This window comes from Amblyomma americanum, chromosome 6 (genome assembly GCF_052857255.1).
Source record: "Amblyomma americanum isolate KBUSLIRL-KWMA chromosome 6, ASM5285725v1, whole genome shotgun sequence".
Taxonomy (NCBI): domain Eukaryota; kingdom Metazoa; phylum Arthropoda; class Arachnida; order Ixodida; family Ixodidae; genus Amblyomma; species Amblyomma americanum.
This window is the reverse complement of record NC_135502.1, coordinates 68,549,533-68,574,370: the sequence shown is the minus strand read 5'-3', so window position 1 is coordinate 68,574,370 and position 24,838 is coordinate 68,549,533. Positions and strand designations below refer to the sequence as shown.

General features: G+C 46.2%; 1 protein-coding gene across 1 annotated transcript in view; it reads right to left on the bottom strand.

Moving 5' to 3' along the window:
* LOC144093639 (hemicentin-2-like) overlaps nucleotides 1-24,838 on the bottom strand; it is a 209,258-nt gene that overhangs the window by 27,770 nt on the left and 156,650 nt on the right. The window contains 5 exon segments of the mRNA XM_077627222.1: nucleotides 2,061-2,378; nucleotides 6,580-6,708; nucleotides 6,711-6,887; nucleotides 6,890-6,904; nucleotides 13,029-13,358. Coding sequence (XP_077483348.1) covers nucleotides 2,061-2,378; nucleotides 6,580-6,708; nucleotides 6,711-6,887; nucleotides 6,890-6,904; nucleotides 13,029-13,358 — 969 coding nt within the window.

Below are 24,838 nucleotides of genomic sequence, written 5' to 3'. Positions count from 1 at the left end.
CAAAGAGGCACGCTTGAAAAATTGATCATATTTTACGAGCTGTCTCACTTATCGCGTGCGAGGATATGCCGTTAGCTTCAGCACGCAGCTGCGTTTCCCAAGGAAAAATCACACGGGAGGAACAAGGGTCAGAGCTACCGGGACGTGCCCGGGGCACGTCGCCATCGGCCCTCACGGGATCCACTTCTCAAAAGACCGCGCCGATTTGGGGAGAGCGCAAAAGCGGCAGAGCCCATGAGAACAAAATGCTAGCAAAGAAAAGTACAGATAAAAGGACGCACAGATCACTGGGAAAAGTTGGCAAGACTCGAGCAACTCAGTTCTGAGAGGGGAAAATTTTTCCCCGAGGACCGTATGATGTCCCTGTAGCGTAAACGTTTCGGCAGGCCACGGACACGTTGGCCTCGCAGCCTCACCTGCAGGCGGAATCCGCGGGGTTACCCCGACGCGATGGCTTTAAATAATTCTCGGCCTCAACCGCTGTCACTATTTTTTATCGGCGTTTTTGTCTCGTGCTGCTACTATAGCTTCGAGATCTGTGCACACGTGTACGCACCTATCTTTCTTACTTTTTTCCTTCGCCCCGTACCCTATATACCAGGCCGTCCAAGTGGCACGAGACAAGATACGGACCTCACTCACGCAAGTGAATCATTTAGAGGCGCACACCTCCAGAGCATAAACTCCGCTAGTATTATTAATCATTAACGGGCTGCGGTACGGCCGAGAGCTTTAATCGCGCTGATGGAGGCGCAGGTCTCCTCACCCGAGCCAGAAGTCAGCCGCGTCTTCGGAAGAAAAAGGACAAGGCACCCCGTTCCTCCATTTTTTTCCCGCAACTCTCTTTCTTTTTTCTTTATTTTACTTTCGTACGCTTTCCTTTTTTCACTTTCCCTTTAAAGCCCTGTGTGCGAGGGTAGCTTGTATAGAAGTCAAATTCTGTTTTTTTTCCCGCGCTTTTGTCGGTTTCTCTCTCTCTTTTTTCATCGCTACATTTAGACGAGTCCTCGCGCACAGTGCGAACCCACAAGGGTATAACGGAAGAGCGGGCAACTTGATAAGAGCTCTCTCTCTCTCTCTTTCTCTCTCTCTCTCCACGTGAGGAAGCCATTTCTCCACCTCTGCTCTTGACTTTAGTTGCCCTTGAAAAGGAAGACGAGACACAGCCTCAGCCTTATTGAGTTAGGCCGGGCAGTTGGGTAAGGACGCGCAATACAACCACGGCGAAAAACCGCGGTTGAATTAAGAGCACGTTGTCTTATTCGTTCATGGAAGCGAGTGCCCGAGGCTGTCAAATGCGTAACGCTTGTTCATTATTTTTTTTCTTTTTTCTTTAAAGAAATACTCCCGAGTCGTTTTGAGGAAGAGATCTTTCTTTAGGCCTGGTTAAAAGCAATCACCCCCTGAATGGGCGTTCCTTTTCTGATATGTGGCACACAGCCAGAAGGTATGGTGTTACGAACGACGCACCGCACAGTCCTTAATACCGCGTGTCGCCTAGTAATTGTGCTACTCTTTAAAGATATTGCGCGGAGGTAGGAATTAGACGCATTACTTTAAGGCCGGCGTGTTTCCGCACATGCCGCAGGCATCTCCTGGGTCGAGCGAAGAAGGTAACCAAGTTTCTCATTGCAGTATAACTCACTCGCTTCAACTAAATCTCGTACTGGCCACTACGCAACCAGTAAAGGAGGTAATATACAAGAAGTTAATTAATCGATTTTGTAAAAATTCTAAATGTCAGTACTCGCGGGAGAACATACCCGGTAGTATCAATATCCATCGCCGTTTTAGGACAGGCGGTCGGTGCGGTTCTCCATGTTTTTATTGTGTAGTGTATCCTATCAGCTTCTCTGTCTTGAATCCCAAATTACTAATGCTCGAAAGTCGTCACTTACTTCCTGAGGCGTGATGCTCGCCACTGTTTACAAACTGTGAGAGTACCTGTTGTAATTTTTAAGAGTTTCTGCGAGCGCGCAGTGAGTTCGACCTAATGCAGCAACAGAATGGTTTTCCCACGAACGACACCCGAGAGGAAGCAGCCATTGCGCTGCACTCACAGAGGACGAGCAGGTCGACGGTCCGCTCGAGGGGCGGCTCCCCAGAGGCTTCCAGCACAGGGTTGCTGCCCTTGCAGGTGAAGCTCCCTTCGTGGTCGTGTCTCGTGAGCACGACCTCGAGCGTGCTCACGGTGCGGAAGGTGCCGTCTCCCAGCGGCTCGACGCTGGGCTGTGGCTGCTGCGCCATGCGCGCCGTCCGGTTGTACCACACGGCCTCGGCCACGGGCCGCGCCCCGGAGATGACGCAGCGCACCTGGAGCGCAGTGCCGGCCTTGGCTGGCATGCTCGGACTCTCCATCTCGATCTCCAGAGGCTTCACTGCGCGCCGCCAACAAGAACGCCACCAAGTCAATCAATCAATCAATCAATCAATCAATCAATCAATCAATCAATCAATCAATCAATCAATCAATCAATCAATCAATCAGACAGTCCAGCCTCCCTTTTGTCAGTCAATAACTCCACCCTCCAATTGGTCAGTCAATCGCTCCACCCTCCGATTGGTCAGGTAATCAACCATTAATTCATCCATTCAATTATTTAATTAGTTAATAATACAGTCTACTCTTCCATTAATTAATTAATTAATTGGCCAGACAGTCACCCTCCATGTGGTCAGTCAGTCAATCACTCCACCCTACGATTGGTCAGTCAACAAATTGAGCAATTTATTATAACTACTGCCTTTATATCTTGTTTATCCCATATTCTGTACGAAAGTAAGAAATTAAGTGAAACATCAGCGTACCTGAGACGCGAGGCTGGTCTCGCAAAACTGTTTGCATTTGTACGCAAAATCAGACACCATCCAGCGCCCGTACCTTCGGCGACCATTGAAAGGTAAGGCACGCCCAGTCGCGATACCCGCTTCGGCTACTGTCTCGTTGCTTATCGCGACTTTCCAGCTCATCAAGGCCGGTTTAAAGAAGACGCACGCACAACACTCGTTGTTGGAGCGTGACATCGTCCGGCCGAGCTGCCGCGCTCAAGAAGACCAGGTCGTTAGACTATCGGAGAAAAAAATTTGCGGAAATTGGAAGCCGTGATTGCAGCGATATTCTTCAAGCAAACACGTGTGTTCTGGAATTGAAAGTCCCGATCTCAACTTGCGCATGTCCGACCTTAGAATTACAGGCTCGACGCCTACGCTCCAACGTATTCTTCTTGTATTGCGACAGAAGTAGTAGCGACATCCCGCCAAATTCCAGCGGCGTGTATGTGAAACCACCTGAGTGAAGCAAGAAGCACCACCCAGCAGCCCCCTCCCCACCCCACTCCTAGCCACCTCCGCCCCCCCCCCCCCCCCTCCAGAAAAATTCTGACGTGTGTGTGCGTAGCCTCGGGTTCAGTGCCGAAGCCGCAGCTAGGAATCTGAAGGCCACAGCTGCGCCACCACAGCGCCCCAAGTGGAGGGGCAATGAACTGGAGAGCACGCTGGTGTGGTATAGCAAGGGGAAAGCACTGCAAAAGCAAGTCCCTTACCGCAAAACACGTTGCAATCAGTTAGGTGCAAAAGCGAAAGCCACCATAACTCGCATAAAGTTAACGCCCAGAGCTGTGGCGAAATTTAAAAGCCCTTCGTCGCAAGCATGCTCCGCCAGTGAAAGGGAAAATCATTTGTGACAAAAGTGAAAGACGTAAAGACAAGCGCGAAAGCGAAAGGAAAAAAAGCCCATTGCTGTCGCAGCTTCATAGCGTTAATTCGTATGATCAGCCGTCCATTTTTTTTTCATCAGCGTTTCCCTGTCATATAAACTTTCGAATTAGGATTTAATATATTGCCCGTTGAGGTTAGCCTAATTCCATCGTAACAGAAAATGCCTGAAAAAGTATTAACTGGCAATATCAATTTCGGCCTCGATACGAACTGTTAATAATAATAACAACCATTTTTATGGGCACTGTTCAAGCTCTGTAGAAGAACACTGCATCCATCGCCTGTGCAGTGCCATCAGGTGCAAAGCCAAGTACTCGACAGAGGCGAAATAGCAGACATAAAGCCCCGCTCCACAAATTTCACCACACATCCAGGAGTCGCGGCACAAAGGAAATACGAACATTTATCGCATCAAGTGCGCGTCCTTAACGATGAATGTTTAGGGCATTAAAGTGATTGCTTGATTAAACAAGACTGCTTATAACAAAGACGAGCTCGAGCGTGTCACGACGAAGAAAAAAATTACATTAAAACACCGCTCGCAATCCTTCATATTTCAGAGGAAATTAGGTTATGGCTCCACGTGGTCGCTCCTTGCTGCATCACGGACCATACTGCATTACGCAAACCCATACATGAAACAAGCGTGCTCGTTACCATGTTTGCTGGCGAAATTTACATCAAGCGGTCGTACTGCGTAAGCTGAACTGTTGCGCAAACGGATCGAAGCGCGGTTTGAAATCTTGGAAGTGCCATGTTCATTTGCCTAACTCGCATCCAGACGTCTCACAGCGAGGAATTTTAAGGAATTTTATCGATTTATTGCACAATGTCATCAAGAACGAAGATCAAATTGTCTGGGTAAACGAACACACGACGTACTAAGGGGAATAGCATACCCAAGCTTTTCGCGACACATTAAAAAAAAAAAGACAGCTTTAAGCTAGTGCAGTTCTGTCGAAGATTGTGCGGCAGGATATGCTTCTGCTTTCTTTCTGGTCTGTGTGATTTTGCCCATCTGCAATAACCATGTTATTGCTTCATATTAGCACTTTATCTTTCTCAGAGCCGCGTCACCACAGCCAGACAGATAAGCAGAAGCTGTTTGAGACTCCCGCTAAGCATTTGCGCACAGAAGGGTAGGGAAGTGAGAGGCTTGTTGTCTGGGTTAGGACGGGTGATGGGAGGGGGGGGACGGGCAGTCTTTACGCCAAATGTGGCATTAGAGGGTTCTGAAACAGCTTGCCCCCACCATTCTATCACATTTCGCATGGAACCTTCGGTGTGACAGGGTGTCAATGTTCTTGGGGTTGGCAATGGGGAACACTCTTAAGGTTAAGGTTTGGTTTATGGGTTTGAAGCTACGGCGTCTCTCATAGCCGAAGTCGCTTTGGGACGTTAATTTCGGGCTCCGGGAATTTCGGCCACATGGAGTTCTTTAACGTGCACTGACATCGCACAGTACACGGGACTCTAGAATTTCGACTCCATCGAAATTTGACCGCCGCGGCCGGGATCGAACCCGCGTCTTTCGGGCCAGCAGCCAAGCGCCATATCCACTTAGCCACCGCGGCGGCTCTCTCAAGGTTAAGCTACACGCAATACAAGTACACTCGAAAGCAGAAGGTTGGACGGCCGCCTCCGCAGCTCAGTTGATCAAGCACCGTACACGACATACTGAGGTCGCTGGTTCGCATCGCACCCGCTTCTTCTGGTTCCTTTCCTTCTACTTTCTGGTTAATCACTGTCAATAGAAAAAATATTGCGCTCCTAATTTCGTAGCTTAATGAACGCAATAAAAAAATTCCCTGTCCTTTCCTTGGTTTCGGTCACACTTGGCGCCTTCAGATTTCTTTTGCGCCCTTATTCATTAGCAAAGTGACCAACCAACTGGCCCTAAGTGCCGCACTTAAAATTATCAAACCGACAAGTTTTTATTTCCCCTGTTGCTTTATTATGCCAAGTTCTTTCGAGAAATCTACCAAATAGCCCCTCATCATCATCATCATCATCAGCCTGACTGCGCCCACTGCAGGGCAAATGCCTCTTCCTCCAGTTAGCCCTGTCCTTTGCCAGCCGCGGCCACGGTGTCCCCGCAAACTTCTTAATATCACCCGCCTCACTCGGTTAGCCTCCGCGCCTGCCCGGCATACGTGGCCAGGGCATGCCTACTGGGAGGGTTGACATCAAACACTACGGTGGCACAAAGACAAATACATGGCCTCAACTGGCAACCATTTCAGGCTGCAGTTCGAAACAGAATGGGTGCTCCGAAGAGCGCAGCGGGATATACGGAGCCTCTCCCAGGACTGCACCCCACGAACAATGCGGTCGCCAGGTAGGGGTGCGCCTGTACCCATTCGGTGGGTACCCGCCGGTGGGTTTCGAACCTGCCACCTCCCGCAGCTGAGGCGGACGACCAAACTACTAGGCCAAGGTTGCGGCCTAACCTTCTGACGCCCCCTGCTGCACTTGCATTGTCTTGGAATCCACTCCGTTACCCTTAAGGACCAGCGGTTATCTTGCCTTCGCATTACATGCCCTGCCCAAATCCATTTCTTCTTAAAAAAAAAAAACGGAGTGTCTAGCGTTCCGTCCAGACGGAACATTTGCTGCTGCTGCAGTTCCGTACAGTGGCGGTGGTGGTTATGTTGGGTTGGGTTAGGTTGGCTTAGGTTAGGTTCCGTCTGGACGGAAGTCTAGCGCAAATTGGAGTTCCGTCTGGACGGAACTCTAACCACAGCCAAAAAACAAAAAATAAGCCATGGATTTTCGTTAAAAGCGTCATAGGAAGACGGGGTGGAAGGGGGGTGGGGGGCAACTCACGTTGGTGCTTTCACCACAGGGGGCCAGAACACCTACCATGCAAGTCCAGCTCGACCCAGCTACGGATTGGCTGCTCGAGGGCCTCGTTGGCGGCAGTGCACTCGAAGCGCGAGCCGAGGTCCTGGCGGCTCAGTGGCGTGGCGAACGTGGCGGACACGTCTCCGCGCCGCGCTCTCCGCGGCTCTCGTCCACAGTGGCCGAGAGCTGGAGGTCGCCCTTGTACCAGGCCACCTTGGGCATCGGCTTGCCGCCGAACGTCTTGCACGTCAGGCTGAGCACGTCACCCTCCTGGAGTGGCCCCACGGTGGCGCCACTCTCCAGCGTCTGGCCTTGCATCTCGATCACGGAACGCTCGGCTTTGCTGCACGGAACGCGTTTCGAACAACGGCACTCAAGTACGTGCTTGAAAAAGAAGCTCAGATATATTCACGGTCTCCAGAGAAGAGAGTAAACTAAAGCTCACATGAGCTTGCAACACTGAACCAGATTGTATAACCTCACACTCGCATGAGATTCAGGTGGCATTGTCAAGGGCAACAGTTTTTCTTTGAACTTAGGATAACAGAAGTCACAGTAGCCGGTTAAAAAAAATACAGTAAAAGACTTGAATGCCCGAGTGCAGTGTTTACAAAGGTCAGTGTAAACGTACCCGAACGAAGTCAAGATTTCTTATTTTTGATGACTCAAGGCATCTTGCATTCGGCGGATCTACAATCTGCGAATGCTGAGACCAATATTGTTTTCAGCGCTAGCCAATCGACACATATTAACGCCGCTATCACTTAACCAGATGCACATTGTCGTGACTTAGCAGAGTGTTTAGAAGATTGCTCCGCATAACCAATGGAGGTGGCACCGAATACTGGCTTCAGCCCTTTCTGCTACCGCGAAACTGATGCAGGTAGTCAGGGCCGCAAGGAATATTCGGAAGCGCTCATACTTCCGCTCTGCCTGGCTTCACAATTATTATTATCTTTCATGCGCCTTCGTGGTTAATATCAGCCTACTTGGCTTGTCAGATCAGCTGGTAGTCAACGCCTGTTGGTCCTCGGTGCTTCGTTGTGGATATCGCCTCTCTCGCTTCGTTTTCGGATATTCACTATGAACGAACAACCAATCCAAACCGGACCCGATATAGTTAGGGCCACTCTGATACACCTTGATAAGAAAACATAAATTAGCAGACACCCTTGTATAAACGGTGTGCATGTCACGTTGGCATAACCCTGTTTCGGTTGTAAAAATAAAATGGGTGCATTGCATAGATTTGTGGTGATCAATAGTCTATTTTAGGTGAATTGGTGTTATCTTCATATTAAATGATGAACTGCGGCAGCATCGTAGTAAATGATACAAGGTGGCTTCTTTGAGTGAGTTAGTATAAAATGTGCCGCACAATTTGGCTGCTTAGCCTTGGCGCGCTGACACATGATTGACTTAAACGCATACAACTGTAAAAACCTGCATTTTTAAACATCAGGCTTGTTTCCCCTAACTCTTACTGTCACGATAAACAGGTGACTAAAACGTCTCTGGCTAACTTCCGCGCCCCTGGGCCCTTTTCCGCTCTCTGGGTACAACACAGTCGAGCTTACTTGCCCAGACTGCGCGATAAAGTGAACCGCGTATGTGCCTTTCAAGCGCATGTAAGCGTGAGAGCTTGGATTAATGTACTTCGCTTCATAGCAGCGATTTGCTACGAGCCGCATTCAGAAATTAAAGTGTCGGTCCTCTTCAAGGTTAAAGAAGAAAAGCGACTCGTAGTCGACAGAAGTGGGCTACGTGAAGCGCAACACGCGGAAGCGCGCCCGGGCCAGCCAAGAATGCAGCAGCAGCTCGGTACGGGGCAAGAATATTCGCATTCTCGCCACTTTTTGGCGCGCGCGCGCTCGCATTAAACCACTCTCAGTGGGCGCGCGCTTTTAAGCGCGCCGCAGTGATTTCTGGTCGCATTGTCGCTCCGAGCGATATACAACGCGGGGCTGTAAGGGACGCACCTTGCTCGGTTTCCCCGCTAAGCCTAATGGCCGTTGCCCGTTCGTTCTTTTCATTATTCTCGCTGATATACGGCCGCTAGTCGAGGCTAGTGAGAGGGCGGAAACGGTAGCTGTGCGAGAACCCACGAGAACCCCACGCGAGAGTCCTTTAGAAGCTGGCACGGACGGGACGGCCGGGAGAACACATCCATAAAAAGGGATGCCGGCTCTGGATGCAGTCCATTTGTCTTCGCGGTTACGGTATGGGTGCCGCCCGAGCCCGCGTGCGGGGGGGGGGGGGGGGGGGGGGGGGGGGGGGGGGGGGGGGGGGGGGGGGGGGGGGGGGGGGATTTAAACGGGGCCGCCTCCACGAGGGGCTCAATGGGAATGCGCGTGGCGTCCTGAAATTTATAAACTATGTCTTGGACGGGCCGGCGGAGTCTTTATTTTGTCGTTTCTTTCTGCACTTTGTATCTTCTATAGCTAGTGTTCCTCTCCGCCCAAGTGTCCGCTGACAGATGCCCGAGAACCGACGCTAAAATTAGTTGTATACTATTTGCTGCGTGACGCTGAAGCTTACATAATTCGCTTCGGCGTCAAAACGTGCGCGCAAGGGCTGTGCGTAAGCTGTGCTGTGTGTTAATATAATAATAATAATTGGTTTTTTGTGGAAAGGAAAATGGCGCAGTATCTGTCTCATATATTGTTGGACACCTGAACCGCGCCGTAAGGGAAGGGATAAGGAAGGGGAGTGAAAGAAGAAAGGAAGAAGGAGGTGCCGTAGTGGAGGGCTCCGGAATAATTTCGACCACCTGGGGATCTTTAACGTGCACTGACATCGCACAGCACACGAAGCGCCTTAGCGTTTTTCCTCCATAAAAACGCAGCCGCCGCAATAATGGCATTTCATACTGCTCGAAGCGGAACGCTCAAACAACTAAGTATGGTTATCGAAGGCGTTGTACATGACGTGCAACGAAGTGAGGGAGCTGGGAATAGTCTTGTTGCAGTCGCCGAAACTACGCTTCCCGAATTATATCTCTAGTGCACGGGGAAAATTAATGTTAGAAATGAACAGTAAGCAGAAAACAAAAGCTGCCCGCAAGTTCAAGGTACGGTAGCTCTTCCTAATTGCGAAAAACGCTCGGCAATATCACTCCGCGGGGTCGTAAAATAGTGTATAAATTATATATAAATTAAAGGAGAGTCCATTAGCGGACAGCATTTTTCTTGATTTTTTCTGTCCTGCGAAAGAAAATCTTCTCCGCAAAAATATTAGGAACTAGGACGATAAGACGCGAAGGCCCTTAGCTAAGGAATTGTGGCCATTTGAAAAGGCAGCCTCTTTGAAGGAACTCTCTCTCCTATTAGAAATAGAAAAAGAGAAAACAGCCAAGGGACTGCTAAATGGCAGCCGAACTTGGTAGGCTCGCTCACTACTGCCGAAAAGTTACGTTTGAGTTCGTTACAAAAAGCTGCCGAAAAAGCAAAAATCGCGGGCGAGTTCAATTAGCCTTCGTATAAATTTCGGACAACAATATTTCTGCTGTTTTTCTGCCCTGAGGACCCGCTCGTTTTTATTTATTTATTGTTTTTTTACCTTACAGAGCGCTACACTCCATTCTGCGGCTCTGAGGTTTCGCGAATGCTCGCTTTCGTATTATCCGCTTCTTCCATTTTTCCCGTGCCCTTAATGAGCGCGGAGAAGTCCACAAATGAGCAGGAATCTGCGTGGAAATTAGGATATGAGATAAAATGAGCGCTCTCGCGGGAACAATCGTAGAATGCGGCCCTAGCTGCCTGTCGATGGCCGAGTGCGGCTCGGAAACGAGCCGGCGGCCCAATGATATCGGTCTTCGTTTAGCATTCGAGTCTCCATTGTTCTGTCCGATTAAAGGGAAAAAAAAAAAACGAGAGGGGCGATTCGACTGAAATTCGGCCGGTTATCGGAATGAACAATGCATGCACTACGTCCTCTGCTGCCACCGGAAGCGATCTGATTGAGGCCCTTCCTGGTCGGTAGTGCCGAGTAGCCGGAACTGGCCTTCCGCCTCGCATAGTTGTGAAGCACTAATGACAAAAGAAGAGCTGCCTTACGAGCTTCTTTTTGTGTGTGTTCATTTATATATACAGCTCATTTCGGACAAAAGTTTCATTGCTTTACGCAATTCTGGAGTTAGCTATTTCTTTCTGTGGCGCTTAAGAAATCGGCATGTAGCGTCCAGATTGCCATCGAGGAGGGATAACTTTAAAATTGTTGGCTTTTATAGTGAAGTGTTTAAAAACATAGTAGGAATTTTCATCATCATCATCATTCAACCCTATTTAAATTTTAAAATCATATATTTTAAAAGATAATGCCCATCTAATATTAAAGCTCATCGTTCAGGATTGTTTTTATGCCACCTTTCATATCGGTATAATAATAATAATAATAATAACTTGTTTATTTCCATCAGTGATGGGGGAGACTGCGGATAAAAGCCGCTTGACAACAAGCGACTTGACTGAAGCCCGCAGCCTCCCTACAAAGCAGGCAGCGATAGGACAACAACAACAAAAAAATAAAACAAAGAACTCGCAGAAAGCACAATATTCAAAATTAATGCACGCACACTTACAACAGGTAAACATAAGAAAAGGCAAGATAACACTTTTAGTTGTTATTGTAAGCAAGGATTGTTAATGAAATGTTGGCGTAGGGTTCGTACAGAAATCGTATGCAAATCTATACCTGATTTGTGAAATGAATTTAAAAAGGTTGGCAGTGTGTATGACACTTTTTGCCTGGAATAATTTACCCGCGCAGTGACCACTTTCCACGGTTCTGTGTAACGGGTGGTGTAGGAATGTGTGTTTTTATCGAGATCTGATAATTCATGAAAAAACTTGAGATTTTCTTTCACCTCCCGTTTGAAAGCCAGACTTAACTTATAGTTATAAAGATTAAACGCGCGTATTATGTTTGCTTTCGAAAATAGCTGTGAAGTATGGGAATGATACGGTACATTAAAAAGTGCTCGAACAATTTTTTTTTGAAGTATATGTATTCTTTCAAGATTTGTACGTGTCGTGGTACCCCATACCAATACACAATAATACAAAGAAGAAAAAAAGAGAGTATTGTAAATAAGAAGCTTTATATTGAAAGGTAATATAGCTCTGTGTCGCGCCGTCATACCAACAATACGAGATAGCTTCCCTGACACAGATTCAATGTGCGCATCCCAAAGCATATTTTGTGTGAAGATAACTCCAAGTATTTTAACACTACTATCTATTTCGATTTTTTCGTTCTCGTAAAGAAGGGTGATTAGACTGCTGTTTATTTGCTTCGATTTCGGTCTGAAAATTACGGCTTTTGTCTTTTTTGTATTAATTTGTAGACTGTTTGCTGCGGACCATTTATGAAGGGATCTTAGAGCAGAGTTGGCTTTATTCTGAAGGCTACTAGGTTCAGGTGATGAAAAAAATATACTAGCGTCATCAGCGTATAAAATATATTTTGCATCTCTGTAGATATGAACTAAGTCATTTATATAGACTATAAAAAGGAACGGGCCAAGAATACTGCCTTGAGGAACACCTCTGTTGATTTGTTTCAAATCTGAACGTCAGAAATGTCAGAATCTACTATTCAAGCCCTTCTTGAGTTTTTGAACTACTAAATACTGAATCCAACTGGCTCATGGCAGTTGGTGCGTTCACTGTAAGGTGCGATATTTCTTTCCAAATGGTCTCATAAGTTCGCGGAGAATCATGCATCAAATAGAAAAAAAAACTTGGTCAGCACGGCTTTGGAAAGCGTGCCTGCAGTACGAGAGCGGCTGATGGTTCCCGAAATTAAGTTTAAAAGGTGGAGTGGTGTCATGCCAGCGTTACTTATCGCAGTGTAGTTTTCAAAAGCCCGTGCCTTCCTCTAACTAAAAAAGTCTTTATGAAAGCTCTTAATGGTTTCCGGTTTATGTGGCTTTAACGTCCTAAAGCGACTCAGGCTATGAGGGACGCCGTAGTGAAGGGCTCCGAAGATTTCGACCACCAGGGGTTTTTTAACGTGTACGGACATCGCACAGTACACGGGCCTCTGGAATCTCGCCTCCATCGAAATTCGACCGCCGCGGCAGGGATCAAACCCGCGTCTTTCGGGCCAGCAACCGAACGCCATTAGCGGCGGCCCGCTGCTAATCAAATGAAAATTGTTCTCTTGGAATACACGAAAGATGTTCGAGCTCAAACTAATGTTCCAAGAGTGACGTTGCATTCGCCAGATCTGGACATGACAGCAATACATGTATAGCTATCCACCTTTTAGGTTAAGCTGTTAGCTGAGCCCGGTGACTTAAAGCTGCTGTGAACAAATAATAATAATAATAAAGCATGTTTAATGATAAACCGCCGACTCCATGTGTTCGTAGCTTTTGATCTTATTTTTCGATTAATTACGTGCGCAAAGCAACGCTAACGGCGTCTAAATGTTCGGCGCCGGAAGCACTGCGCCTCGATATTCACCCAGAGTGATGAGGTTGGCGTAGGAGAGGGAGGGGCATTTTCCTCTGACGTAGGTGACGTCGCACTTGTACTGGCCCTCGTCGGCCAATCTCAGCGGGAAGATCTCGAGCTGCGCGGTCGAGTTGCGCAGGAAGAAATCAGCCCGGTCCGGGTTGGCCAGCTCCTGGAGCGGCTTCTCCACGTCGTTGCTGTACAGGTAGATGCGCTTCCAGACGTCGGACACGTTCTTGGTCCACGTGATGAAGTAGACGTTGCCGCAACGCTTCACGTCCACGTCGCACGGAAGCCGCACCGACTCGCCCACCAGGCCCGTCACCGTCGTCTCCTGGCCTGCGAAGAGAGGCAGAGAAGCCGTTGTAAACAAAGGCCAGCGTTGAAAACAGCAAGGGACGACCGTAGCACACACTTAGGTATTCACTCAGGCAACTATCGCGATACTTTGCGCGAACAAACTTGTACAAGCACATTTTTCCCTCGCACCGTCGCTGACTGAAACTATTTGTCTAAATATACCTCCATGGTATAACAATACCTCCACGGCGCTTGAGTTCCCGAATTACGCTACGCCTTGTAGCTCGTTATGAGTCACAAGTTTTTATTGAGCTACAGGCCCCTACCAGCTGAGCTTATGGCAGGGCGAGAGCGAATTTTTCAATAACTCGAAGTGGGAACAGTGCTGGTCAAATATTTGTCGGAAATGCCCAAGGTAGAGTAGATTTCTACAATACTTCACCTTGGGGGTTTCCCGTAAAGATTTTGTCAACACCAGTAAAGTGCCCTTGCTGCTTGAACCTAACCGTAGTCTGCACTATGCCTGTAAATAAATAAATAAATAAATAAATAAATAAATAAATAAATAAATAAATAAATAAATAAATAAATAAATAAATAAATAAATAAATAAATAAATAAATAAATAAATAAATGACAGTGCATTTTCTTCAAATAATGAATGTTATGTCAGGTCGATAACGAAATCCCTAATTTGAAAAGGTAGGAGAGTAGCTCAGTCCACTTCTCTGCACTGCGCGTGTCCCATCGTTCAATCTGACTTACTCAAAGGGAATAGAACCAACTAGCCAGGAACCGTGATACTGCACAGGAGTCGGCGAGTTTCATCCGTTCTTGCGTCCACTGATTATGTCCGCGCAGGTTTCAGCGATACGTTTCATAAATGTTAAGCCGGTTTCACCTCAGTGCGGCCTGACCCACTCCTTTCGAAAGAGCGACACTTTTAAAAATGAGAATATAGCAGCAGCTTGCATGTTTTATGAAGCGAAATGTGTAATTGTTTTTTCCGCGTCAGCACCATGTACACCTGTGATGACATAATATTCGTAGTCACCGCATTACTCTTGTTTGCCTGATGGATAAAGGTACCATTTTAGCGTAACGTGCCAACCAACATAAATAATTATGGAAGGGGTTCATTATTAGGTAAATATAGAAACGTTTCACCTCAGCAAAAACGTTGAATTGATCAAGAATTGCTTGTGCCATTTAACGTAAGGCTACTTTCCGCACAAATTAAAACAGGCCGTCGCGCGCTTCCCCTGCACAAACTGCCATTCTCCTGAATGCCTTGACGTGCATGTCTTATAGGTCGTCCAGTCAAATAGACTGTCGAATACGCAACTACGGGGTCACTTTAGCACAGGCTGTCTACTTTCATGTCTTCACAAACAAAAGTACTTAGGAATTCTCAAAGTGGCATTACTGTCGTTTTTTGAATGTTCATACCAGACCTAAGTTGTGCACTTGTATTACAGGACGCAGGCGTTATTCAGAGCCTTTCCAGTATGGAAGCGGGGTATGGTTATGTATGCGTGAAGCCTCATAGAAGCCGGTACACCTTTAGGTGGCTGGCTAGAAGAAAAAAAACAATTAGATACTGGAGCAGCAATAAACCAGTAATACCGCCTATGGGCGAAATTAAAGTAAAATCAGCAGGACTCTTTCGGAAACGACAAATATGGCTATGCAAATATTGTAGCTAGGCGCCACAGTATGAGAACCCCAGAGCACAATACCTGTAAGATTTACCATGAAATTTGATCTTCGAAAAAGGCTGCCAAGCTTCTTAAGAACAAAAAATTATAATTACGGACCAGTGTACAACGTTCATTTATTTTTGATAGCCCTTGCTGCCTAAGGTGGAACCTCATGTCCTTTTATCCCACTGATTTATCCACCTCCGAACTGCGTTTGACGTGGTAGTTTGCGACCTTGACTTTTGTCGTCGTGAAAAGATTAATGCTGCATTCAGCTTGACAAGAGAAGTTAAGCGCATGCCTGAACTTATCAAGCCAATCAATAAGTTTTATTCTATTTAGGAAGCGGCAAGTAACAAGAAAACCATTCGCCATAAAACAAAACATATGCAAGAATGTCTGGGGAAATAGGCTAAATATGACTTTTAAGACATCAGATATAATTATATGCGCCTTATTTCTATTCATATGCTCTTTTGCTACTCTCTCTAAGCGAACCGAAAAAGTATTTACGGACAGGAAAGAAATGAATGACAAGAAGATAAAAAGCATCATTTAAATGCATTCCTGTAGCTCTAACGTGCTACGATATTCATCTCTCGTCTTCTTCTGTACATACAGGTTATAAACAAGTCCTGACGGAAGGCTTCCTTGAAGGTAGAGCAGCCCGTTGCCGCAGTCAAAAGAACAATGAACAACAGCGAAAATTGCGTAAAAATGGTTTCACCGAAACGAGGTCGCTGCGCAGACTGCGATAAAATAGTCATAGTGCTGAAAACAATGTAGAACCGATAGCGTATTGATATTTTGTCCTTTTTTCTTATTTCCGGCAACAAATAGAGAAGAAACACCTATGATTGATCTTACGAACGAGTGTTCAACGATTCCCAGGACAGCTGTCGAAGAGTGCTTGACAAAGAAAGAGTAAGGAGAACAGAAGGAGAGAAGCGAAGGGGGGGGGGGGGGGGGGGTTGGAGGGGGAAGGGGGGGAGGTGAGCGCGAAAGATGGGTTCCAAAGAAACCATTGCGATTGGCCGTTTGCTTGATGTTTTCTTTTGTTTTCTATTTCTTTTTATAGCGTTTCAATTGGCAGAATTGAACGTGGCTTGCCAGAAAAATAAGAGAGGTTCTAGCGAAGCCGTTCGATACACTGTCATCCAGCCATTTTGTTTTTCATTTCCTTTTTCTTTCTTCTTGTTCCCTCAGTCGTTCAGCCGGTGTGCTGTTGCCGCGTGTCTTATTGCTCGCCCCGTAACTGCGAAAAGTCGTTTTTTGGGGCCGAGAATTTGTCTTTGGATGATGAATGGCCGTGTCCGGTGCCTGATCACAACCTTCGAACCGCTGGGTGCGACTCTCTCTCGCAACTACCGACGCAGAAGATTAACGTCTTAAACTCACGCCCCTTCGATGCTTGTCGTCGTCTCCCGATTCTCGAACTCTGCGACTTTTGTTCGTTTTTTTTTCTTTTTCCTTTTCTTCACACCGTTTCTCACAGTTACCTCTTCTTCGGGACAGACTTTTGTCTTTTTCGAGTGCTTCTTTTCAGGAAGTGTGATAAAAAAGGAATGAAAACAAGTCTCCCGAAAACCCTTGGCGTGCCAAGAATTAAAGCAATAAGGCAACGCCTTTTTTTTTCCCCTGAAACTGTGAGAAAAACCTTTGGTTTCGCAATGGCAGCCGATATTGAAGACATAAATCTAATATAAACGAGAGTAAACACCTATGCGGTCTTTTATTGCGCAGTAGTCAAAGGTTTAAAGCAAGCGGGTGTTTAATGTCGTTTCTTATACCGGTGGTGCTGGATAGTATGCAGTAGTTTTGGTTTGTGGCACGTATGTGAATGGTCACAGCTACTGCTCTTCTTCAACAAAAAAATCAAGAACGAACAGAAATCAGCAAAGCAGACCGGTAAGACAGTACTTAGAGAAGAGCTTAGTCATGCGTAGAAAAAAAAAATAGACCGATGAATAGAATTGTGCAGTCAACCCCCTAACTAGAAAAATTTCAAGTTCAGCAGTGAAATTTCACAAGTTCTCTTAAAGAATAGTTCTGAAAATGACACGCCTTTTGTAACGTTCACACATGTTTAGCAGTAAATGACGTAAATTCAGAGTAAATATAGGACACGGCTTGCTAATTCTCAAGCACGAAAAGTAGTTGAGCAACGAGTGTATGCACATTGAAAATAGAAATTAAAAATGTCCCAAATTATATGTGTTGCCGGAGCTTGCGCGTCATAAGACGCGCAGTATAGCAGTTGAAGAGACTGGCCATCCAAGGCAGACACAATAACGAACTGCAAAGAGAGCACAGTGTCAGAAGTAATTCACGCAATATCGCTTTGGACATAAATGTGTTCACAGCTAACGATGTCTGTCAAAAAGCAGAATTTATTGATTTCTTGGTGGTTTTCCGAGAGCCGCTGCACGATCGCTACCCAGACCGAGACAATCCTAACAGGCTCGTAGACGGAAGAACTACCCCAAATGATGCGCAGACTTTGCTGTTGGTGAAGCTTCGCCTATGGATCTGACCTTGACTGCACGTGCCTGCGTTTGTTCTGTATAAAGGGTTCCATCGTAATGTGTGACGCAACGACGTTGCCGTGGACTGAAGTTGTGTATGTCCTTCACAAACAATGATTACGAACCGCGAAAGCTTATTCAGTGAAAGGAGGTAAAAAAGACAACGATGACTATAAACCGGTGCTTCTATTGCGCTAGTCGCATTATCCGTAGAAAAAAAATCAAAGAATTACAAATAACTTAGCAACAAAATAGAAATTATGTAAGTCCGCTCTTTTCCCGCAGATTTTACGTTCGGTCTGACAGGTCGTTTTTAATATGATGGTCCGCGTGAAAATGCAAAATCGTTCAAATCGAATCGTTGAAACATTCTCTCAGGTTGCGTCACGGTCCTTAGCCGTATTCCTGCGCTGTTTCCTATTATGGGCCATGAGCGAACCGCCAAGTTAACATTTATTTAACGGCAGGTGGTGTGCTGACGCACATTTTTTTCCTCTGCTATTTTTCTGTCTTTTTTGTTGTTGCCGTTGCTGTTATCTGAACCATTCATATTGTATGTTTGTGCCTGAAAATGCTGCCTGTCAGCTTTTCTAATGGCGTGCAATTTTTTTCGCATTTATTCAGTAAAAAACAGACTGGAATTCGCACAATTCCGCTCCACAAACCAGCCTCTTCTGGCTCGTTCAACCAGCGACTGTCACTGTAGCGCATCCCCAACGCATGCTCGTGGTTCGTACTAGCGGTTGCAACCCGCATTACAGTACGGTGTGGCCGGTGTTTGGTGGTTTATAAGAGTGAAATGCAGTGATTTCATACTGCCTAAAAAGTATCAACAGTCATACAAGCTGGGGAACCTCCAAAGTTGCGTCTATCTAGCCGCATTTTCATTTCAGGACATTTCGACACGCGGAACGAAACGTCTAAATATTTTCCACGAACAAAAATCGAGTAACTTGTTTATCGTAACCAAGCAGAAATTTACCAATTGTTAGTTTTATTTTAACTGCGCGTAGCTCAGTGTGTGAAAACGAGTTGCTGTGTGGCATATGCTAGCAAAGGAAGTGAAATAACACGTCGGTAGTTGCTCCTCAATATACCGGAAGTGTAATTGTACATGCCTTTTAAAAAATCTCCAGGTGTGGGACAGTATGCGACATTTGCTGTGTGGTTTGTCCAAATACCTGCTTTGACATCATAAGCAAGTAATAACAGCCACGCACAAATCATGGGCGTAGACATCGTTCGAAATGAAACTTGAAGAAAGGGCGATGAAAATAAGAGGGAACCATTGGCACGTTAAAGATGGCGCTTGAAAAGGGGCCATTTTTCTCACTCAACTGAAGAGCTTTTTCTCGGAAGGCGGCTTAAGCCTTTCGTATTTTTTGTTTGTTTGCTTGTTTGTTTGATGGGAGAGAAACAAAGCACAAGGATGGCGAAAATGTTTACGCCTCGGGCCCGCTAGGCGCTATTTCCACTTTTGTGCCGCTTTAATCAAATCCGCTTCGCCGTGGAAGGTAAGTAAAAATAAATGGCGCGAAGTAACGGATACCGAAGAGCGCTAGGGATCTAAAATCCTGCATCAGCGCCACCGGGTCCAAGGACATTTGGCGCGCTGCGAATGGACCAACAAAGAAATGAGACTGACATAAGGCACGACAGCGAAAATTCAGGCTATAAAAGATAGGCGAATGGCTCACATACCGCACAATGCGCGCGTGTGTGTGTTGCGGTTCCCTATGAAGAGGCAGGATTTAAGAAGGAAACAACTCAGAACAAACAACGAAAATCTTGGAATCTTGGTGCCGCAGTCATTGCCTCCGTCTTCGTGCAGCTGTTACTGTTTACTACCATGTTTCGAGACTACGTGTTAAATCGTACGTTTGTTTAGTCTTCAAAGTTTGTATGTCACAGGCACCTGCAGAAATTGCAGCGTCTATTTTTTGTGTTTTTCTGCAAAGACACAGCGCTGCCTCTGTGTGACTATGCTTGTCAGCGTCTTAGGCGAGCGCCGTTCACTGCGAACTACGCTTGCGTCGCGAAACCGGAAACATCGTAAAGGGCCCCTAGGGACATCAATCTGATGTTGCCAGGGGCAACGAGGCATTTGTGCCCCCGCTAAACACCGCGACAAGCATGGTCATACAGTTAGTAGGGGAGGCGCCGTAGTCTTCCCAAAGGATAAAATTAAAACAGCGCAAACTTTTGCAGGAGCCAACTGGACAAATTGAATCTTGCTTCATATGTATTCGCTCACAATGCGCGACATCAGGTCCGAAAAGATACGAAAGAAGTTCGGTAGTCCGGCCGTATCTGTGTGATCAAGGAAGCCGTACGGGTTCCGAAGCGATTCCATTTATTAATGGTTTTTTGATGTGTTCAGTGGCTATATATATTAACTGCTTAATAATCTTGAGGTCGTAGCAGACGAACTTTCGTAGGAAACTCAAGTGAAAAACACAGCCCGATAAAGGTTCTAGTCAGTGGTGTACATGACTGTTTTTCACAGGGACGGAAGGCTATATATCCCTCATGAAAAGGATCTGTCTATAGACTTCTTATAGACTTTGCCTTCCTATAGACATTTCCTTTTGTCAATGCGTAGTCTATAGGCTGTCTATAGAAAAAAGTCTAATAAATGTGTATAACCACAAATCTACAGATTGTCTATAGACTGTCTATAAAATTTGTATTGCCTTTAGGCTACTCTATAGGACTTGTCTATAGAAAATCTATACACTGTAGAAAAAAAGTGTAAGGACTGTCTATAGACTGTCTAAAAATTTTTTGTAAGGTTAGTCCTGGGTTACAAAAATTTACCACGTAAAATATGTCACATGCAGGAACCCCGGAGCAGGGGGGCAAGGAGAGCAGTCGCCCCCCCCCCCCCCTCCCCAACATTTTTTCAGAGGGGGTAGCACCCCCATTGGAACACTTCAGTTCTAGGAAACACTTTTTTAAAATTGGTTTTTTGGGAAAGGAAATGGCGCAGTATCTGTCTCATATATCGTTGGACACCTGAACCGCGCCGTAAGGGAAGGGATAAGGGAGGAGTGAAAGAAGAAAGGAAGAAAGAGGTGCCGTATTGGAGGGGCACACGGGCGCCTTAGCGTTTTTCCTCCATAAAAACGCAGCCCGAACCCGACCGCGGCGGATGCGTTTTTATGGAGGAAAAACGCTAAGGCGCCCGTGTGCTGTGCGATGTCAGTGCACGTTAAAGATCCCCAGGTGGTCGAAATTATTCCGGAGCCCTCCACTACAGCACCTCTTTCTTCCTTTCTTCTTTCACTCCCTCCCTTATTCCTTCCCTTACGGCGCGGTTCACTTCAGTTCTAGGAATTGAAACAATTCAGTTCTAAGACTCTTTTAATGCAAACCATAGTGAGCTCAGCTACTTGGCTTCGTAGCCAGTTGTAAAGCATTTCGTATATGAGTAACCTAAACCAGTCATGTCCCAACCGAATTCGACTGTCCGACCCGTGTACATGATCATAATTAGCAGAGTTTAAACAAATTACGCTCAAACTTTTTATTGCAATGGATCACTCCTCGTGCATAAAGCTGACCATTTCAATTCGTTTTATATTGTCGTGAATCTTTGCATCGTTTGATCGTTTGCACTCAAAACTACCGGCCCGCGAGATGCGACCAGACTTATTTCCATTGATCGTTCTACATTTTTCTAGATTTTGTAGTTGCTTTTGGTTGTTTATCTCTAAGGTTCCTTGCCAGCTTTAAATTGAGCGTGGCCAAGAACTGCAGGCATTCAGTTCGATGATCGCAGAGCACGCTTGTGGCTATCGCCGCCGCAGAGTCATTCAGTTCTTAGCGGGCGCGAGTAAGCCCTTTAAACAGTTCCTTTTGGAAGCCTGTTCTTTGTCTTCCTGACTGCTGAAGTGTCGTCACTACAACGTGTCAGTTTACATCAACCTTTGAACATTGAAAAATAAACAAATAAAAATGTGTTATGCAAATGAGCATTAAATAAATGAATAAAAAATAAGCTAGAAGGCTTGCCCCAACATGTGTCCCTGGTCACATGTAATCAACTCTTAGCCTTAAAAGTCTCACTGGTCCTTTGCGTGTCCTTCGTAAGTTTTGATAGTAACTTTCATGATCCAACTCGCAGAAAAACGAAAGTAAGCAAACGAATGAACAAAACCTCAGCTTTCCCACCCCCACACCCGAAAAAAAGCTTGTTAATATGTTAATTGTTGTTGTTAATTGTTAACGCACAGGGACAAAAATAACCTTGTTTTGCTTCAGGTTTCCAATAACGCTTGTGCGTATTCTCGCTCTACACAATTGCTGCTCCCATGAGTCGACAGCTAAATGGCAGGAGGTTTACAATATTATAGGACTTCATTTTGCATTATGAGCGCAGGGCTATGCAACTTCTTCCAGTCAGTATTTCTTTCGCGACAATAAAATAATCGTCACTACTGGTTACTTGCTTAAATCTACAACAAGGACAAAAAAAGATTTTGACCGAGAATGCGACACGTTTCAGTGTGCGCAAAGCGACGTACAAATTAATCGCAGCAGTGGACGTTAAAGATACACGTGCGCTCTTTTCCACCCTGCTTCTTTTCCCAAAGCCAAGTACAGATCAAATATTACTTTAGATAATCAGGCCAAGTACAACCGCCGTAGTCCGATTCTTTGCTCTAACGAGTACTTATCGTCTCTCTCTCTTTGCACGTTCTCCGCGCACTGCGGCCGGCCGCAGTTTTATCCCGACGCTAGACAGGAAGAACTTTGCCTTGAAGCGCGCGCTCTTCTCGTCGTGGGAACGAAATTAATCTTTCTCTGGGCTTTCATTTGTCTTCCTTTGCGCTGCGCGCTCCCGGTCTTTGTTTCTTGGGCCCGCATTACGAGCGCCGCTCTTGTCCCTCGCGTTTGCCTTCACTCAACCGGATTAATCGTCGCGAGTCTCTCCTTTCGCTTTCTGGGAAATTTTTCCGCCCGTGTACAGCGCGCACATTAGTCCCTCGCTTAGTCTTTCCTTGACCGTTTTCAGGTTATGATTTGTTTTCTTTCTTCTCTCTCTCTCTTTCTTTTTTCTCTCTGTCTCTGTGAGACGTTCCTACTCTCTCTTCCTATATCCCCCCCCCCCCCCCCCCCCGATGTTCAGAGTACAAAACAATCATTCAGCCGCACGAGGCAAATTGGATTTAAACAGGGTGGGGCTCGAGAAAAACACAAACATGCTTCCTGCGAAGAATGCTCGGATGCGTGCAGGCACTACTGTCAGTAGTGACCCGCATAAATTTTCAAGTTTTTTGTTTATTTTTAGCGCGCACGTGCGAGTACTTATTTGAGTTTGGCCCTGAAAGGAAAGTTGGCGCAAGTACATAAACTAACGATTCATTTCGCTGCGTCGACAACAATACATATCTTTGCAAGGTTGAAGGTTAGATGGCTGGCAGTGCGCTAGTTTCACGAGCTTATAGCTGACAATAAGGTTTTCGGACACCTTAAACTGGATACTGTTTAACATGGCAAGCTCAAGTAAGGCGAGCGACACGTTCCAGTTTTGTCTAGGAATTCTCCACGTGCTGATAACATTATTTTAGTCCATGAAATATAGCTTACCAGCAGCTCCGTTTAGGTGCGAAACTTTTGCGCAGTAATTACGCCGACCGTCTCGAACATTTTCTAGATTTGTATTGCTGAAGATTGTTTGTACCGGCCTTGTAAAATTCCGTAGAAGTGTACGAAGAAATTTAACCAGTGCGCCTCTAGTTAATAGGGGTTCTGTTGGTTCTGAAAAGATGCAGTACGCCAAGCACTGTTCTCACATATACTTCAACAAGCTTCTGCAATATGTCAGCAAATAACAACAAAGAAACGAGAGTAAGAAAAGCCGGCCAGGTTTAAGCTTCGCAAAATTTATAGATTTCATCGATTTTCATGAAAATAAACAACATAACTGATTTGTCTATAATTGCGTTCATGAGTTAGCACAAAATGTGCAGGGGGAAATAATACGCTCAGGTGATCTCCGTGGCGCCCATTCGCTTGCCCGTAGTCTTCACTTCTGCTTCTAAAGACGATCTAAGCTGACTTGATAGGTTTCTTCGTTTAGTATTAGCGTTCTTCATTTATGGAGTTTAGGTTAGATGGAAAGAGAGGAAATATCTTCCTTTCATTGGAAATGTGTGGTTGTATGGTTCTACGGGGTTTAACGTCCCAAAGCGACTCAGGTTATGAGAGACGTCGTAGTGGAGGCCTCCGGTTGATTTCGACCTCCTACATCGAAATGGACCGCACGGGCGGGATCGAACCTGAATCTTTCGGGTCTGCAGCAGAGCAGCACAACCACCGAGCCAGCGCAGCGGCGTCGTTAGCGTAATAGTTACCGAAAAGAACTGTATGGATATCCTCCGGCTTACTGCGTCATAATTTCGCAACATTCCATTTCTTCGCTACGCGACATTTGTGTCGTACGCTGGCCGCTAAGGCATGCGTTTTGTTTAAATCCTAGAATCTCCGATGACCTAAAAAATCATTCAGCAGCTTTCATTCGCTGCAAGCTTAAAGAGCACACGTTTTATAGCCACTGAAATAAACTACGCTCTAGTGTTGCCATCTTTTCATTTCTTGGGGAAAATGGCGCTTCAGGCAGTAATGGGCAGTGCGAATGGTGGTTTTTATTTCAGAAAGTTTTAAAGTGCTCTGGTCTCTGCTGCTTCCTGAGCCTTTTCAGTGCGGAGTCGAACGCGCATCAAGCTACTGCGGCGAAACTTCCGCAGAAAAGTCGAGATTCGAAACGTAATGCGCGCCCAGCAGGCACCAAAGCTGTGCTCTACGAAGGCACCCCGTAACGACCGAGGACATTTTCTCGTGTCAGCCGGCAGAAACGCCCCCCCCCCCCCCCCCCCTCTCACCAAGAGGAATAAAAGTCGAAAAGGCGAAGATGTCTTCGCGGTGCGGGCAGTGCAATGAGGTTCCCCGCACGTGGCCTCGAATACCGGTTGGTGGGGTTGAGACTCTAGGCAGACCTGCGAATGTTTCCTTAAGACGTCTTCGTGCGGAAGCATCGTTCCCGGTCTCCAATGTTCCGGAACGGACATTTCGTTTCCCTGCCGCTTCTGTTTTTCTTGACGTTCGTTCCGAAGCATTTAGCGATAGACTCGTACAGAACGCAAATGCGAAATATATCTTAAAAAATACCTCGAGAATACTAACCGTAAAAACTAAAGAAAGATATCACTTTTTTTATTATTTTCTTGCTGCCTGTGAAGAAGGGGTGCGGTGGAGGAAGGGCAGCACAGGAGGAGTACATTTCAGTCAC